This window comes from Rhinoderma darwinii, chromosome 3 (genome assembly GCF_050947455.1).
Source record: "Rhinoderma darwinii isolate aRhiDar2 chromosome 3, aRhiDar2.hap1, whole genome shotgun sequence".
NCBI classification, from domain to species: domain Eukaryota; kingdom Metazoa; phylum Chordata; class Amphibia; order Anura; family Rhinodermatidae; genus Rhinoderma; species Rhinoderma darwinii.
Window position 1 is genome coordinate 264,862,889 of NC_134689.1, and position 16,651 is coordinate 264,879,539.

A 16,651-nucleotide genomic window follows, 5' to 3' on the forward strand; every position below is an offset into this window, starting at 1 on the left:
ACCCGTTATGCGTTGCCAGAGGCAATTGAACCATACTAATGATTGGGCACAAATTAAAACTGTATTTTTCCAAAATGGAGTTATCAAATACAGACTTTGGCCTACAGACGCAGGGGCAAATGCAGGATTTATAAAGTCGTTTTTCCAATTGCATTGGAGCCCAGAGTGGAGGTGGTAAAATTCCCCCCTCTCCCCATTATACTGACAGTCTAGTTAACAACTAATATTATTGGTGGTTTGAGATGGTGCAGGGGATAATGGAGGTGGTTTAGGACCAAATTTAGGTCAGAATTCTTCCGAGTGGTCGGATCTCCGTTTTGCTGTAACAAAACTCCAAATCCCCAGGTTCCCTTTGCAAAGCTATAGAGTTGCATGAAAATATTCTGTTATCCTGCCGTCGCCACAAGAGGTAGCTTGCTCCATTGAACTCAATAATAACTCAGCATGCTGTGATCTCCCCCTAGTGGAAGCAAAGAGTTTTATTGTTAACTCTGCTTTTCATAAACTTCTCAGAGGTTGGATACCAGGTACTAGGAGCCCCCCCTTCAGGTGCATCCCTGAGACCCTGAGTGTGGGTTATTGGATGAAAACACTACTTCAGCATTAACAGCGCTGGAAGCATGGGCTTTATGTCCCGGATCCCGAGGTGTGTGCCCCCAACCATGGCATCAGGCAAGGGATGCTCTGTTCCTCTCACTGTTGTCATTACTACAATGGTAAAACAATAGTCTGCTCCTCACTTGCACCAGCTGTAATATTAAGACTTCATTGACATCTGTGACCTGGAGTCTGTACTATAGATATTGTGTATAATGTGTTGTGTCCATTCATTTATGTCTGTCCGTTATAAACTGTAAACCAACCCGATTCCCTGTTTAAAACATGTGCTTTACTATATAATGTAGCTATATTCATTTTCTAACTTTCAGTCATCAAATAAGGAACGTTATTGTTTTTACTTGCACTAACTTTTATCGATGAGCCTTGATATCCGTTTTACCTCGCGTCGTATTATTACATATGAAATATATTATGAGGTAAATAAGCCTGCCGTGTAAGCAGCCACTGGAACAAGATGGTGAATCTACAAGGACATGATAATACTATTTTGTAATGATCATTTAATTTTTTTTGTAATGAGAGAGACAAAAAGAATACAAAAAAAAGACATCATGATAGGAATTTTGTCTGTGTTGACTTGTTTAGTATATGCCAGGAAAATCTTGGTGACATATACACCAAATGTGTCTTTTGGGTATAATGGGCCAACGTATGCCAAAAGTCTTTCTGCCAAACCTTTGGGTAATATGCATCGACATATCTTCTTTTTCTAGTGTACTGACTATTACATAGTTAGATACATAGTTACCATACATAGGTTGAGAAAAGACACCGTTCCATCAAGTTCAACCTTTCTCACTCGATTACACATCATTCTTTGCTGGATTAGTTACAACCCTCAATTTCCTTCGTCATTAAATAAAATTCTAGCCCTTTTTTAAATGTTGAAATAGTATCTGCCATTACGATCTCTTGAGGTATGCCATTCCATAGTTTGACTACTCTTAACTGTAAAGAATCCTTTCCTATATTGATGTCTGAAATGTCTTTCTTCCACATGAAATTAATGTCCCCAGGTCCTTTGAAAAGTCCTTGGAAAAAAACATCTTCTTGTTCTTTATATCGGATATACATATTAATAAGATCACCTCTAAGGTGTCTTTTATTTCAAATAACAAGCCCAATTTTTCTAGCCTTTCATTGTAAGAGAAATCTCCCATTTTCATTTTATAATCTAGTCGCCCGTCTTTGAACCCTCCCCAGCTCTTCTATATCCTTCTACAATGTGGGGCCCAAAACTGAATTCCATATTCAAGATGTGGCCTTACAAGGGATTTATAGAGGGGAAATATTACATTTAAATCAAGATTTTACTTTTTTTTTTGTTATCTTGCTACTTGACGTGGAGTACTGCCGCTAAGACTTGTAACCAGAATACCCAGGTCATTCTCTTGTTCTGTTGTCCCCAGTTTTATTCCAATTAATGTATTTGCATTTATACTATTATTGTGTCCTAGGTGCATTACATTACATTTCTCAACATTAAAATTCATCTCACAATTTTTTGGGCCATGCTGCCAGCTTATCTAGGTCTTTCTGTAATATAGATTTCAATACAGCGGTTCCCACAAAATGCAATTCGAGTCAATGGATAATATATACATAGGTTCTGCAAAACAACCTCAAAATGGTTTGTATGCAAATAGAAAGGAACTATTTTTTTTTAAGACTTTTAAATGTATAAAGATAAAAATATTGTTAAAAATGTTCTGTTCTCCTTTTTGTTTTGAAGACAGATATAATCCATAAACTTGATAAGATCAGTAGGTATTTTTGCTCATGCATGTACGTTGTGACTAATAAAATATTGATCAGATCAAGGCTTTTGAGGTCAGGAAGGTTTGGCCCTTTTCTCAATCCTTAAGGGCTCCTTACAGCATGTTGGCCTACTATGTGAACTCCTTAGTTTTGTATTGTTTTATTAAAAAAAAATGTTCCAGAGCAATTACAGAATTCAATTGCAAACTGGATTCACAAACAGTGTAGTTTGTTTCAAGGTTTCCAACATTATAAAATTAGTTTCTAGGAGAATTTTCCATAAACTGAACCCCTAGAATCTGATATATTATATCAAAGATAATTGCAATAATGTACCGTCAATAGTTCATGGATGATATAGCAGATGGAGGTAGTCGTATCTACTCCAGTAAATGTTTTCTTTTTGTGATTACGGTTACAACAACGTAGTGTCTAGAAAAAAAAAGACATAGACATAATAAAATAGGTTGGAAACTGATTTTTTGAAGTTACATAGCAATTCGAAGCATTGTATATAAAGTTTTTCTAGTGGGTTCAAATCAATTACCTACATATTCAGGTTTAGTTTTGACATTTTGTTGTATATATTGTACATTGTATAACTAGATAGCTATGTTTAGATCCTGTCGGAGAAAAACAGGGTTAGGCTGTGTCCACACCTGCGCTGTGCTGTTCCGTTGTAGTGCTCCATCAGAGGAACAGAACAAGGGAATAACGTAACCAACGGTTCCGTTGCACAATGGACACCGCCGGTTGCCGATGGAACCCATTGATTTTAATAGGTTCTGTCGGCTTTCCATCAGGGTGTCCGTTTTTTTACCAGACACAATAGTGCAGCATGTTGTGTTATTGTCTCCAGTAAACTCCGGTAAACCCTGCCGGATCTGCGACTTGAGGCCCCTACTTGGTTGTAGTTTCATCGATGTTCTCCCATCAGACATCTTTCCTTTTCCTCACCTGCAGCGAAGTGTTTTTCAGCATTAATATGGATGTGTATAATCTGGCATAGAATTATTCATCAACCAGCAACTGTGTGATTTTATAATTTTTCTTTATCATGTAAGTAAAAGCAATAGGTAACAAAACTGCCATCATCAAAATATATTAAATATCATTGACATGTGATGTATTTGATCTCATTGCCATCTTCAGAGACAAAGCATACTGAAAATTAACTAAATGTGCTAGATAGATTGACAGATGGAGTATGCGCCAAAGTGTCATTGCCCTGTGTCGTGTGATTCACAGCTATAAGTGTGATATAGTGCTGCCAATCTGGGGTGCCAAGAGTCACATTCCAAGCAGTCTTTTGTGTTGACTATCTCTGTTTGCTTATCACTAACAATTACCGCAAGCTTTTCTACGGAGATGATGATATAGAACACCATAAAAATCAAGCTGGAATGACCATAAAGTTGACTGTATTTCTGAATATATTTTACAAGGTGACTAATTTACAGGATAATACAAGGAAAGGTTTACTGTTATAAAAGCAAGTATACTAGAATTGCAGTGTCTATGTCCATTTCAGCTAGATGTATTCATACCATTGCCATTAGTCTTGATGTCATATATTGCATATTATATTTCTAGTGGGAGCAACTACACTGCAGGCAGTAGACATGCGACAGGAACCTGATGCATCAGATAACATAGGGTTAATGGTGGACTATACTTGGTAAATAGTATTTTCCTCAAATAGGAAAACAGGTTGATGGGCATTCAAGATACCACCTGTTTAATAATCCCAGTGTTATTACATGAGAGATCTGTATATTAAGTAAGAAGAATTATGTAGCAGGTAGAGAAATATCTCCTCCGTATCCTAGTATGCAGCTCACCATCTAATAGACCCAAACCACTGTAACAGTTGTGGGTGCATCTGTTGTGGATGTTATTTTGGATTGTAATTCAAGAGTTAAAATTTACAAAATCTGAGTAGAAATGTGCATCAAAATTCGTATATAACATTCTGCATGCAGGTTTTTCCATGGCTTTCAGATCATCTATGCAGCTGAAACTATCTGCAGTTTGTGCACGTGCGTAACTTGGAAGAATTTGCCTCTACTGAGACTCATAGGCCTTGTTCACACATTGCAGATTTTGCATGTATTTTTTAATCCAAAAACAGGAACGGAACGTAAACAAAAGAAATGTATAGGAGAAGGCCTTGAAGTGTGTCCTCCCCTGGATCCAGTTCTGGTTTTGATCACCTCTCAGACCACAAAACCATTATAGGTTATTTATTACATTTTTATTGGCTGTTTTATTTAAATTGGCAGAAAGGTCATTATTGAAGGGGTGAAAACACCCTTGACTTAAGCCTTCAGCAGGCTCTTCGGTGTGGTAGTTTACCACTTTTTTTTCCACTGGACTCCCATCCGAATTGTCATTAATTGCAATGTGTTACAAAGGACAAATAAAAAAAAGAAATAATTAATGCTATAATTTCATCGTTTGTCTTCTTAATCAGCGGCTTATCCAATCCTCTTAACATGGACCTATTGTTACAGCCAGAACTGTTGAGTCTGACCTACTTATTTTTCTTCCTCTGCATTTCTATAAATTCATTTCTGGATGAGGAAGATGCAACTTTCCCCTAATAAGATAGTTTACAAAATATCATCTATTTAAAATAAATTACTTATTCATGAAAATAATAAAAGATACACCTTTTTACATACAAGAGGTTTTTACTATTATATTCTCACATGTCCTAATAGTAACAAAGATAAGGATCTGTGAGCCCAGGAAGCTGTAGTGCCACAGCACCACACCTGTCTACAGGTTGTTTGTGGTATTGCAGCTAAAAGGTATTTATTTCAATCGAGCCATGCTGCAATATCAGACACAAGCCATGGACCATGTGTGGCACCGTTTTTGAAAGGAACTACGTTTTTTTCTAACCTGGGCAACTCCTTTAACGTATATATGTTTGCTAATGCACCGTTGACATGTCAGTGGTAATTCAAAAGGTGTACTGCAAAGCTTTGACTAGCACCAAAGGCGTACATGCACATTATTGGCCTCATCAGTCTTTTAAGACTGGATTCACACGTCTTTTACGGACCGAACATGCTCGTGTGAATCCAGCCTTAGAATCAGTGAGAATCTCCGCTCACCGACCGCCATGACATGACGCAACGACATAAGAATTGTTCCGCTTTCCTTTACCTTCTAACATAACTCTCCAGGGTGTTAACCCATTTCTTAAAAAATGATGTTTCACTCACCTGCAGTGCTAGAGATCCCCTATGGTGACGCCAAGGGCAATTTTAAGTTATCGCTAATGTTCTAAACCACTTACCTCCTGTCTGTTAATGGCCGTTACAAATCGATCTTCCCTTCTGACCATTTCTGTTTGTGGATTGAAATATCGTTCGGCCGTTTTGACAGTAATGACTGCAGCACCACCCTGTATGTCGTAATGAGAACTTCTGTTTTAACTCAACCACCACCTGGTTATACACTTATCTACTTGTTCTTCTGTTCGTCTCCATCCATGCTTTAGAATGTAACTTTTTACGGCACTTGTTTCTCTTGACGGAATTTATTCGTTTATGTAATGTAGATTTTGGTTTTGATAAAGCAAATAAAGTAGCAGAGAAGTAACTTGTCAAATGCGATATTATATCTCACCGTGGGAACAAGAATGTGACAGATCCGCATCTCAGACAGACATAGATAACAAATGCAGACAACACATACAGCTTGTACAGCGACATGATATTCTATCTTCACTTTAAGAGGAAATGTCAGTAAAATGCCAAAAGTCCCAGCTCTGCAAGCTCATTAAAGACCGAGGACACAAAATGTCAGGAGCAGAAAATGAGCCGGATACCTGGGGGGGATAATCTCAATGAGGGAACCGTGGCAAATTTATCTGCACTAAATGATATTTCAGCAGGAAGTTTTTGACACTTTGTAATGGTGAATCATATCTGTACTGCAACATAAAACAGGCATTTACAAGCGCCTGCCACAGTTCTTATCTAGGCGTTTTATTTTAATGACTTTTATAACCCATCTAAATTAATTTTATTAAAGCAAAATAAAGATTTTGAGGATGCTTTATTTTTTAACCATATATTCTCTAAAGATGGAAAAATGCAATATGTCCATAAAGGAAAACAGCCTGTGATTCTGCCACACACCTGGAATAGGAAAATTAGGTGTTCTTGGCATGAATCTGTATATTATCATGTTGTTCACAGATTTACTGCAGTGTTTTTTATGTAGTACTTTTTACATGTTCTTGCCAAAGAAATGAATATATTTTTAGTTATGGAAAACTTATATGGTAAAGAATTATTTAGGACTATCACACTTTCTGAACTATTAACCATTTGATAAACACCATTTAATAGTCAAAATAGTTTAAGAAAACATCCACTTTTGGGCAACTTTTGTCCATAATCTGAAGAATTAGAAACAATGGATAGAGTGCTAATTAATGGGTTGCGTTGAACTATTGAGTTCCTGCTGAAGTCAATGCTATAGAGTAGGGAACAACCATTGGCTAAATGCTCCCCTCTCTCTCTACCCTGAGCATGCCTTGAGCGCTGACCAGCTTTGGTCATGTTGGCTTTATGTGTTCAACTAAAGGGACAGTGATCATTGGCAGTCAAGACTTACAGTCCTCATGGTTATCAGATTCCATTTTTCTGGTGTTAGGTTGAGAACAGTTGGTCAGGAGCTCTTTATTAAATCTTCGTTTAGCCATTTTTTTCTACCCGTTATACAATACATAACCAGAGTAGCTGCTCTCAGATAATCTATTGCCTGAGGATCCCATTCTTTAATGTCTGTAACTAAGCACATAATGAATATGAAGAGCTCCCTGTTGGGTGCCTAATTTAGCTTCCTGATATTTATATAGAACCAAGATATTGAAGGGAATCATTGTGGGCATATGTCACAAGTAAATGTTGAGAAAGTAGTTACTTGGAAAAAGTTACTTTAGATATTCTGCAATAATTATTAATAATGATTCTTCAAACCTGCTTAACAATCGTTATTTTATAGATATGTAAGCCCTATATACTGCTTTATAGAAACTGAAACCTCAGACATAGGGTTGATCCCTATCTAAATTTTCTAAATAGCGTACCAATTTCATGTTTGAGAAACTGGGCTGTCCAGACACAAACTGTTATTTTTTATTTTAAATTGCCATTAATTCTTGGGCACAGTTCATAGGAGAGGAGATACAGAAGGGTTTAAATTCATAACATGAGATAATAAAAACAAGTGCAATGAGCTGCATAAGCTTGCTGAGTGACTGGTACAAAAGGGGTGAGGGAACTGCCCACAAGGCTTACAGTCTACAAGGGAAGGGGACGGAGACAGTAGGTGAGGGCATAAGCTGCTTATAAGCTACTGCGCTGGTGGCAAGGTTATTGTAGACTGTAAGCTTTTCTGATGTGGTGGATATTCAGGTTGCTTTTAAAGGTTTGGGTGGTGGGGGAGAGTTGAAGTGTTGGCGTAGTGAGTTCTAGAGTATTGGGGATGCACGGGAGAAATTTTGAAGGAGATGATGTGAGGCGCAAACAAGAGGAGAGCAGAGAAGAGGGTCTTGTGGGGACCGAAAATGATGTGCTTAGGTATCAGGAGAATAGGTCAGATGTATGGCGTGGACAGGTTGTGAACTGCCTTGTGTGTCATCGTTAATATTTGGAAATTCACTGGGCAGTGGGAAGCCAGTAAAGGGACTGTCATAGGGGAGAGGCAGTAGATGAATGAAGGGTAGGTTTACCTGGCAGTTGAGGGTGGATTGGAGATTCGCCACAGAGAAGGATGTTACAATAGTCTAGGCGGGAAAGGAAAGCATGTCCAAGCATTTTTGCTGACTCAAGGATGAAGAGAGGGATTTGAGAAATGTTTTTGAGGTGGAGGCAGCAGAAGGTAGTAAAGGTTTGGATGTATGGTCTGAGGGATAGGGTGGAATCAAAGGTTATGTGCGACATATGCAAACCTAACTAATTACAAAATAAGCCTTGTTCAAGTTTTTGTTTTATTTTGTTTTCTTGATGTATGTTATATCATTGCTCTTTTTTCCTTGATAAAACCTAAAATCCAGTGCATACATCCCTAACTTAAGATGGCCATACACATAAGATAGCCTTCAGCCTAACGAATATTCAGCCAATGGCTATCTGCCCTACATAACCATACACACAACATGTCAAGATGCCCCAAACACATTAGTGTGTAGATTCCACTGACCTTTATCTAATGTGAACATTTCACAAGTATAAGACAAGTGCTAGAAAATAATATATACTTATGCCATGGAGCATGTCTATGGATTCTGATGTCTATGAAATGCAATGTTTTTACTAAATATTAAGCATATATCGCCAGGTTTAATCTGGCGCACTAACAAGTGACTTCTAGGCAAGGTTCCCATCTTTCAATCTGGCAGCTACTCCGTAGAGAAAAAAGCGAAAAACTGTCTTGTCTTCAAAGAGACAAAAATGCTGAGATAGTGTCTTGCAGCACACCTCTTTTTCATCCCTTGGAAGACGGAGACAAAGAAAATGGATTTGAAGTGGCACCAGAGTCACTTCATAAGTACTGTTCAGTTTATATCCAATTGATTAAACACTAGATGTAGGAAAGCTGTATAAATCTTCCCCTGCTCCTAAATAAATATGTCTGCAGTTGACAAAGCAGCAAAACAGAAAGATATAGATGAGTTTTTTTGCCATAAATCTTTTTGTATATTGAGCTGTCACTATTGGTATAAAGACCTTGATAGCAGAACACAGCACATTTATCTACTATGCTCTGTTCTAAGCAATGGGTATGTGCATTTATGCAATTAATTATCTAAGTAAAAAACGGTCTGCAATTTATTATTTAGGATTCCTGGATGGTGGAAGCAAAGTGTAACCCTAAAGTCTTATATAGCATAGTTCCTGAATTCTTCATATAGCATTTTATTATTCCTGCTCCATACCACTCATGTAGCGTTTTGTAAAGGGACAATGAGAAATAGTTATTTGCGTCAGTTTTCTGTGGAAATTGCTTTTAATAGAATATTGTTGAGGTTGTTGCCATATTTATCAAGCATTGTACCAATGAAAGTCCAGTTTACAAAACCCATTTTTATATACCCTATTAGGGAGTGCTGAGTTAATAGACGGGGCCTCTATTCAGGATTCTCATCTCTTGGCCAGAGTGAAGAGAGGTTACAATGAGAACCTTATTTATATGAATGGCCATGGTGTAATGCTTCCTCTTTGGAGGCGCTGCAGGGAAGTTGAAAACTTTTTTTTTTGATCAATTTTAATTATTACATTTTATCATTGCCCACCAATAGCCTGCAGGTGTGTCAGGGTATAAAAGACGGAGCGGTGACATGTTTCTCTGCCCACATAGACCGGTTATTTAACAATCTTGGGGAAGAAAGCGAGGCTTGTGCAGTTACAGTGCGGGAATGTTGCATTTTATGTCAGTGTGACTGCATTCATAAAGAACACTGGAGAGAGCGCGGGTCTGCTGTGCGGAAGATGACATTAAATGTCACAGTGAGATAGATTGAGCTAATAAGCGTCAGTGACTAAAGTGGACCTGCACTCTCTACACTCAAAGTTATGAGAAGAGAACAAGGACGACTATTCAGAATGGGCTTTGAGAAATCTAAAGGACCCTGTCAGTGGCTAATGGCCACCAAATGGCCCACTTTGTACTGGTCCATCTGCCATCATTATTACTATTTTAACATGTCCACCCATTAACACCATCGGCACCGACAAATTCCGCAGTGCTGTAAAGCAGTTTTCATCATATCCTTTCCCCAGTGGGGCTTACAATCGAAATTACCTATCTATATGTTTCTGGCGTGTATAAGGAAACTGGAGAACCCAGAGGAAACCCACGCTAACACAGGAAGAACATACAAACTGTTGTACTTATTTGGATTCGAACCCAAGACCGAGCTGTATGGCAACCGTGCTAACCTCAGAGACACAGCGTTTTCAAGTCCAACATTCTGTTTTGAATCCATTCCATAATATGTCTATATATGATTGGAGCTCCGCTTTTCATTACACAGAGCTCCTAATCATCTGCATAGACAGATAAAATGCTGTCTGCCTGTAGCCGCCACTAGGGGGAGCTTAGGACCTTACGGTATACTGTTACAGGTGTTCTACGGGACTTAATTACTGATAGTGTCCTTATGATAGGCAATCAGTGTTTGATTGGTTGGGTCAGATTTTCCCGTGACCCCAACTATCAGCAGAATGGAGGGGCAGCAATGCTCCAGCAAGCGCCGCATCCTCTTGATTGGTTACACAGGCACAGCCCTCTGCATACGAGTGTGGCTATATCTGGTATTGCAGCTCAGTCCTTTTCACTTGAATAGCCACACATATAGGCCATCAGTAATTAAGTCCTAGAAAAGCCTTGAATGACTTCAGTATATTTACAGTATTCAGTCCGCTGCTAAGCTCCCCTGCGACAGCTAGATGTTATCATTTAAAGGGGCTTTCCGAGACTATAAATAAGTTGGATAAGCAAAAGGAACATTGCTCACCTGGTATATCCCCACTGTAGCTTCGGTGGTCCCACCGGTCTTTGTTAGCTGTCCGGCAGTGGTCAGGTGCGGGTCGTTGGCACGTCATCACTGCAGTACAGCTAACAAAGACTAATGGGAGCACCAGAGCTGCGGGGGATATACCAGATGAGTAATGTTTCTTTTCTTATTTTATCACATTTCCTGTCTTAGGCCTTATTCGCACGAGTGTGTTGTACGTCCGCAAAAAAAGGGTCTGTTTTTTTCATGCATATCACTGTCTGCATTGCGTCAGTGTGGTTCCTGTGCGTCATCCGTTTTTCTCGTCCATGTTTCTCTTCTGCAGGCGTTTCCTGTTTTTTCTTACATTTTTTCTCTATATTTCTTTAGCAACTGATGTCATCTGTGCACTGTCCTTTTTTTTACGTACTCATAGACTTCAATGGGTAAAAATGGACTAGAATAGAACATGCAGAGAGTTTCACCCAACGGACACACTCTCTGCGAAAAACAACAGATGCTTGACAAGCCCCATTGAACTGCATTGGTTAGTGTGCTCTCCGTTCTTTATATGGCCAGCCTCGGATCTTGAAATACCTTTGTGTGAATAAGGTCTCAAGCCAATTTTTTTATGGTCTCAGAAACTCCTTTAACTTTGTCTATGCAGGGGATTTGTAGCTTAGTATCAGAAAGGCCAGAGCTCCAACCACTATAAAGGTTCATTATGAAGTTATTCAGCAGAGAAGTTAAATTTAAAATTCTGGTGGTCAATACACAATATAGAATACAGATTTGAGTAGTTATATTTGATTGTAAAATAGACATTTTTTGTATTGATAGAACTTCATCATCCCGAATAATTGACTTATTTTAGCCTCACAAATCCTAAGCAGGTTAAAGAGACTAAAATTAAACTTTGTAAGTGTGCATATACTGCGGTAGTATGTTTTATTTTATGTGTCACAGCAAGGAGAGTTTGAGATTGAACTATACTGCTGTGTATTCACATAATTATTCCCACTAGAAGTGAATGAGTTAATTAAATTGTAATGCTGTCTCAGTGCAGAGATATATATGCTCCATCTCTTCTTGTCCTCTCTAACACTTCCTTGCTTCTCCCAGGAGAGCCATTCATCCAGCAGATGGTTTCAAGGCCTGGACACTGCTCTCCAGATAACCTGGCGGAGCGTAATTGGAAATGACAGTATTTCTGGAGTAGTATACCTTGGCTGACTTAATATGTTTTGGTATCACTGTGGCTTTCTATGTATATCTATTATAATGAATGCATTTAACACTAGAAACATAAAACCCTTCCCTCATTACCACTCCATCCATATACATCTGCAACAAGTTCTTACCTTTAAAATCGTATTCTGTTCTCAAATACATTTAAAGTTAAAGGGAAACTCCAATGTACACTGTATTGTAACACATTGTAGTTATGTTCCTCGGACTTCAGATATGAAGGTGTTTTTGAGATTAGGTCTGCTTTTCCTCCAGAAACAGCACCACTCTTGTCCATATACTGTGTCTGGTATTGCAGCACAGTCCTATTCATGTGCATGGGAATGATCTGCTATACCTTACACGACACATAGACAAGAGCGGAGCTGTTTCTGGGAAAAAGCAAACCTTTATTCAAAATCATTTTAAGTTAAAGATGACTCCAAGCAACAGGTTGAGTGGCCACAGGCGACCATGTGGTGGCCAGCATGGATATCTTGTATGTAATGTGACATCTGAAGCGGCAGATTTTTTTTTGGACACTACTAGCATAGCTCCCTGAATTTTGCAAGGGAAGATGGCAGCTAGTCTCCATCTTGTAAGCAGGTCATATTACGTACTGGCAGAGATAGCACCAGATATGGGGGTGATAGGATTTTGCACGGATAGGGGCCCAACCCGACGATGAGTAAAATAAAGAGTATCCGGCACACCAATTTGAAAAAAAGATAATTTTTATTTTGTTTTTGATGCCAGTGGCAGAGTGCGACGTTGCGGTCAGGGAGACCACCTTCAGGCACTGAGCCGTGCTGGTAATACTGCATATGTGAGCGCTGGGTTAAGGTAATAGCGGCTGAAGAAGGTCGCCCTGACAAAAACGTTGCCCTCTACCACTGGCATCAAAAACAAAATAAAAATTACTTTTTTTTTTCAAATTGGTGTGCCAGATACTCTTTATTTTATAATTTGGATAAGGCAACCTTGACTCGTAAAGGGCCACATGCAGAGATTAGGAAATTTCTCTAAATTAGTTTCCAGCTCGATTCAGTCTGAATAAATTTGCTGCGAATCGCAAGTGCCCCGATTTGTTCTGAGAACTCATGTCTGACTCTCTGATGTCTTCTAGGACAGCCAACACATTTCAAGCTCTTATAATTAGCTGTGCTAGAGGGAGGGATAACCGCAGTTAATTTTTGGGAAGGCTGTCTGCGAGGCATTATGGGGAAGCTGTCTAACGTCATGTGACCCTTTTCTGGCCACGATCAATGTGGCTCGAAACCCACGAGTTTTGTATTTTGTCGAAGCCAAAGCTTTTGGCAAATTTTGACCAAATTTGATTATTGCAGAATCGATTCAACCATTTCTAGACACTTGTTGTCTACATTTGCTTTGCAGCTGAATTCCACCTATTGCATGTAAACTGTCAATTCAGTCTGATGAGAGGTAAAGGTACACTAAACCTTCAGTCTACTGTATCTTATCTCATTTAACTTTTCACTTGAATGTTGTCGATTAGTGCACGTAAGAAGCCATAGTACCTCAAGGGGATTAGTAGAGAAAAATGTCTGCCTCCATGGTTACTACATTATCCCCTATATCCGAGTACCTCGATAAACATTTATATACATGTATAAATGACAGTAGCAGCTCTTTCTATAAGCTTCCCATATACTGACTTTATGCTTACAGTTTCTATGAATAGAGGGCCCATCGCCCCCTCTACTGGTCACCAGAACGTCCTTCATTGGCTACTGGGGTTAAAACTTTGAACAACACTAGCAATAGTTTTACAAGCTTTGGTACTGAGAAATCACTAAAGCAGTCTGACCTATGAAATGTTTGTGATCTTAAGGTAATGGATTAAGGAAGTCCTATTAATGTAAATGTGTACATGTCTGCATACTGTTGGAGACGGTGAGTGCCACGTAATGGATGTCCGTAATGTCTGATATGTTAACTGTGCATGTTGCTAAATATTAATCACTTAAATAAAAGATTAATATCTAATACATAACATAATATATTTTAAAATAACAGTTGTTTTTTTTTTTTTTTTAATAGGAGCAGCCAAGGATTTATGCACATGAAGCTCTCACGTACCAAAGAAAACCAGTATGTTTTAGGACAGAACAGCCCACCCTTTGACAGCGTACCAGAAATAATCCACTACTATACCAGCCGCAAGTTACCAATTAAGAGCGCTGAACACATGTCACTTCTCTATCCAGTTGCAATACGGACATTGTAACAACAAGCATGTGGGTTGAGAGAACATGGATTGTCAAGTGAGGACCCACCAATGAAGTGCAGGTTTTTTATTGCTCTTGAAATACTCTACAGTCTCCACTAAGCATTGGCAAAAATTACCATCACCAAAACAGCGAATGGAGTACTAAAGGGCAAAGGAAAAAAAAAAAAACATCCAACCTTGAATTTATAGATTTCATTTTCATCTCTTTGGTGTAGTGAATGGAAGCTAGAAAACATAGAATGTTTTGTGTCGGTACTTTAAGTGGATCTTATAAAACCAATACTGGCTGGTTTTTGCTTACAATACGTTACCAATCTGCCAGGCATTAATAAAACAATAATCCAGCTGAATGGGCACAAACCTGTCCTTACATGTAAGGAGGTCTGGGGCGGTAATGTCCCGAATGTTGCAATACTTCTATATACAATATAAAATGCTCGTTATTTAAAATAAAAGAAAATGTATTTCCTAGTATTTCTCTTCCTCCTATAAGTTGTTCTACAACACCGTTATCAATGAGGGGATCTGAACCCTGGTCTGCAGTGTGTGAGCGTGTGTTACAATATTTCATCAAAAGTTCAGCAATACTGTATAATGTTGTTAATGTGTGAAGAGGCCAAGTAAATGGAGCAGATTATAGAACTCTCGTCCGTTTCTTTTGGGCATAAAAAAATGCAATAACAACATATAGGCTATTTTTGTACATATTCTATTGAGCCTCTATTGGGGAATTATCCGGAGGGCCATTATTTCATTAAATATTTTTTATCCATTTAGTTGATTTCCTTAACAAATATTGTTAAGACCATTTCTGCCTAAAAAATTGGAGGAATTTTTTAACCAATCTTTGCCAATTTTCTACTAAGTAGGTTTTTGCAATTTTTTGTTCTTTAAGCCGATTTTGCTACATTTAAAAAAGTGGGTGGGGCTTGTCAGAAGGGGAGGGGCCACACACGGCAGCACATTTACTATAACTTACACCAGAAACTGGTGTGTGAATTTCTAGCAGACATCTATGTTAGTTCAAAGCTGGCGAAGATTTCCCTTTCTGGCCCACGAAGAGCCGAAGATGTGACAAATTTAATAAGAGGCGTACGCCTCTTGATAAATTTAATGTATATTTCTCCAGCGGCGTTCATTTTTAGACTAGCGTAAGAAATGTCATTTATAACTATTATATATGTAAGACATATAAGAGATAAATTTAAATAACCCATGCAAGTAAACATTTAGCAAAATAAATTTTTAAACTTTCACAGCTGATTTTTTTTTATACTTATTTTGCATTTATGGTCTGTTTTATACAATTACTTAACAGTGTATCGATAATACTTAGTTGAACAAAATGTGATTACTTTAAATATCTTTTGGATTTCTAAGCATAATACAATTCAGGATTAATTCCTTTTGTGAGTTTTTCCACTAATTTAGTGCACTATGTCTAGTACGCTTTGCTAAATTCTTGCCAATAGAACAGTCTTAGACAATTCACACAGCAACTGATTTAAAGTATAGTTTAAATATTAGAGATAAGACATAAAAACTCTTAAAGGCTATGGACACCTTTGATATGGTAAAAATTAGTTTTATGTATGTTAGTGGTTACCTTTAGTAACTTTTTAAAAATAAAGTTGCACTATTTTTAAGGCTGCAATCTCCATTCCTTCATTTATTTTCAGACTGATATTCAGCTTACAATCTGCTCCTAGTTTCAGACTTTTAGGGTATGTTCACACGGCGGGGGTCCGTAACGGCTGAAATTACGGGGATGTTTCAGCCTGCATGTGCAGGCGCTTGAACGCCGCGTCAATTACGGCCGTAATTAGCGCTGCTATTCATTGGAGTCAATGAATAGCGGCTCCAATTACGGCCAAAGAAGTGACAGGTCACTTCTTCTACGCGGGCGTCTATTTACGCGCCGTCATTTGACAGCGGGGCGTAAATATACGCCTCGTGTGAACAGACAAACGTCTGCCCATTGCTTTCAATGGGCAGATGTTTGTCAGCGCTATTGAGGCGCTATTTTCGGGCGTAATTCAGGGCAAAAACGCCCGATTTACGTCCGTAAATAGGCCGTGTGAACATACCCTAATGTGTGCGTTTATCTCCCAGTAATACTGACTGAATGTGATCTTTGTGACTCCAGGATGCTGCTGCTTTCACTACAGTAGCTATCCTGTTTCAGCACAGCTTCATTCCTATACTGCTTACCACTTCTACAGCCCCTGTATAATCTTCTTTCAACTATGCAGACATATACCTGCAAATTCTGC

At 38.5% G+C, this 16,651-nt stretch overlaps 1 protein-coding gene across 2 annotated transcripts in view; it reads left to right on the forward strand.

Moving 5' to 3' along the window:
* The window catches only part of SHF (Src homology 2 domain containing F), a 272,777-nt gene extending 257,345 nt beyond the window's left edge, over positions 1–15,432 (forward strand). For both annotated transcript variants that reach the window (XM_075857869.1, XM_075857870.1), the window contains one exon: positions 14,189–15,432. In XM_075857869.1, the coding sequence (XP_075713984.1) occupies positions 14,189–14,375 (187 nt within the window). In that variant the 3' untranslated portion in view covers positions 14,376–15,432. The remainder of the gene's footprint in view (positions 1–14,188) is intronic.
* Positions 15,433–16,651: the final 1,219 nt, after the last annotated feature.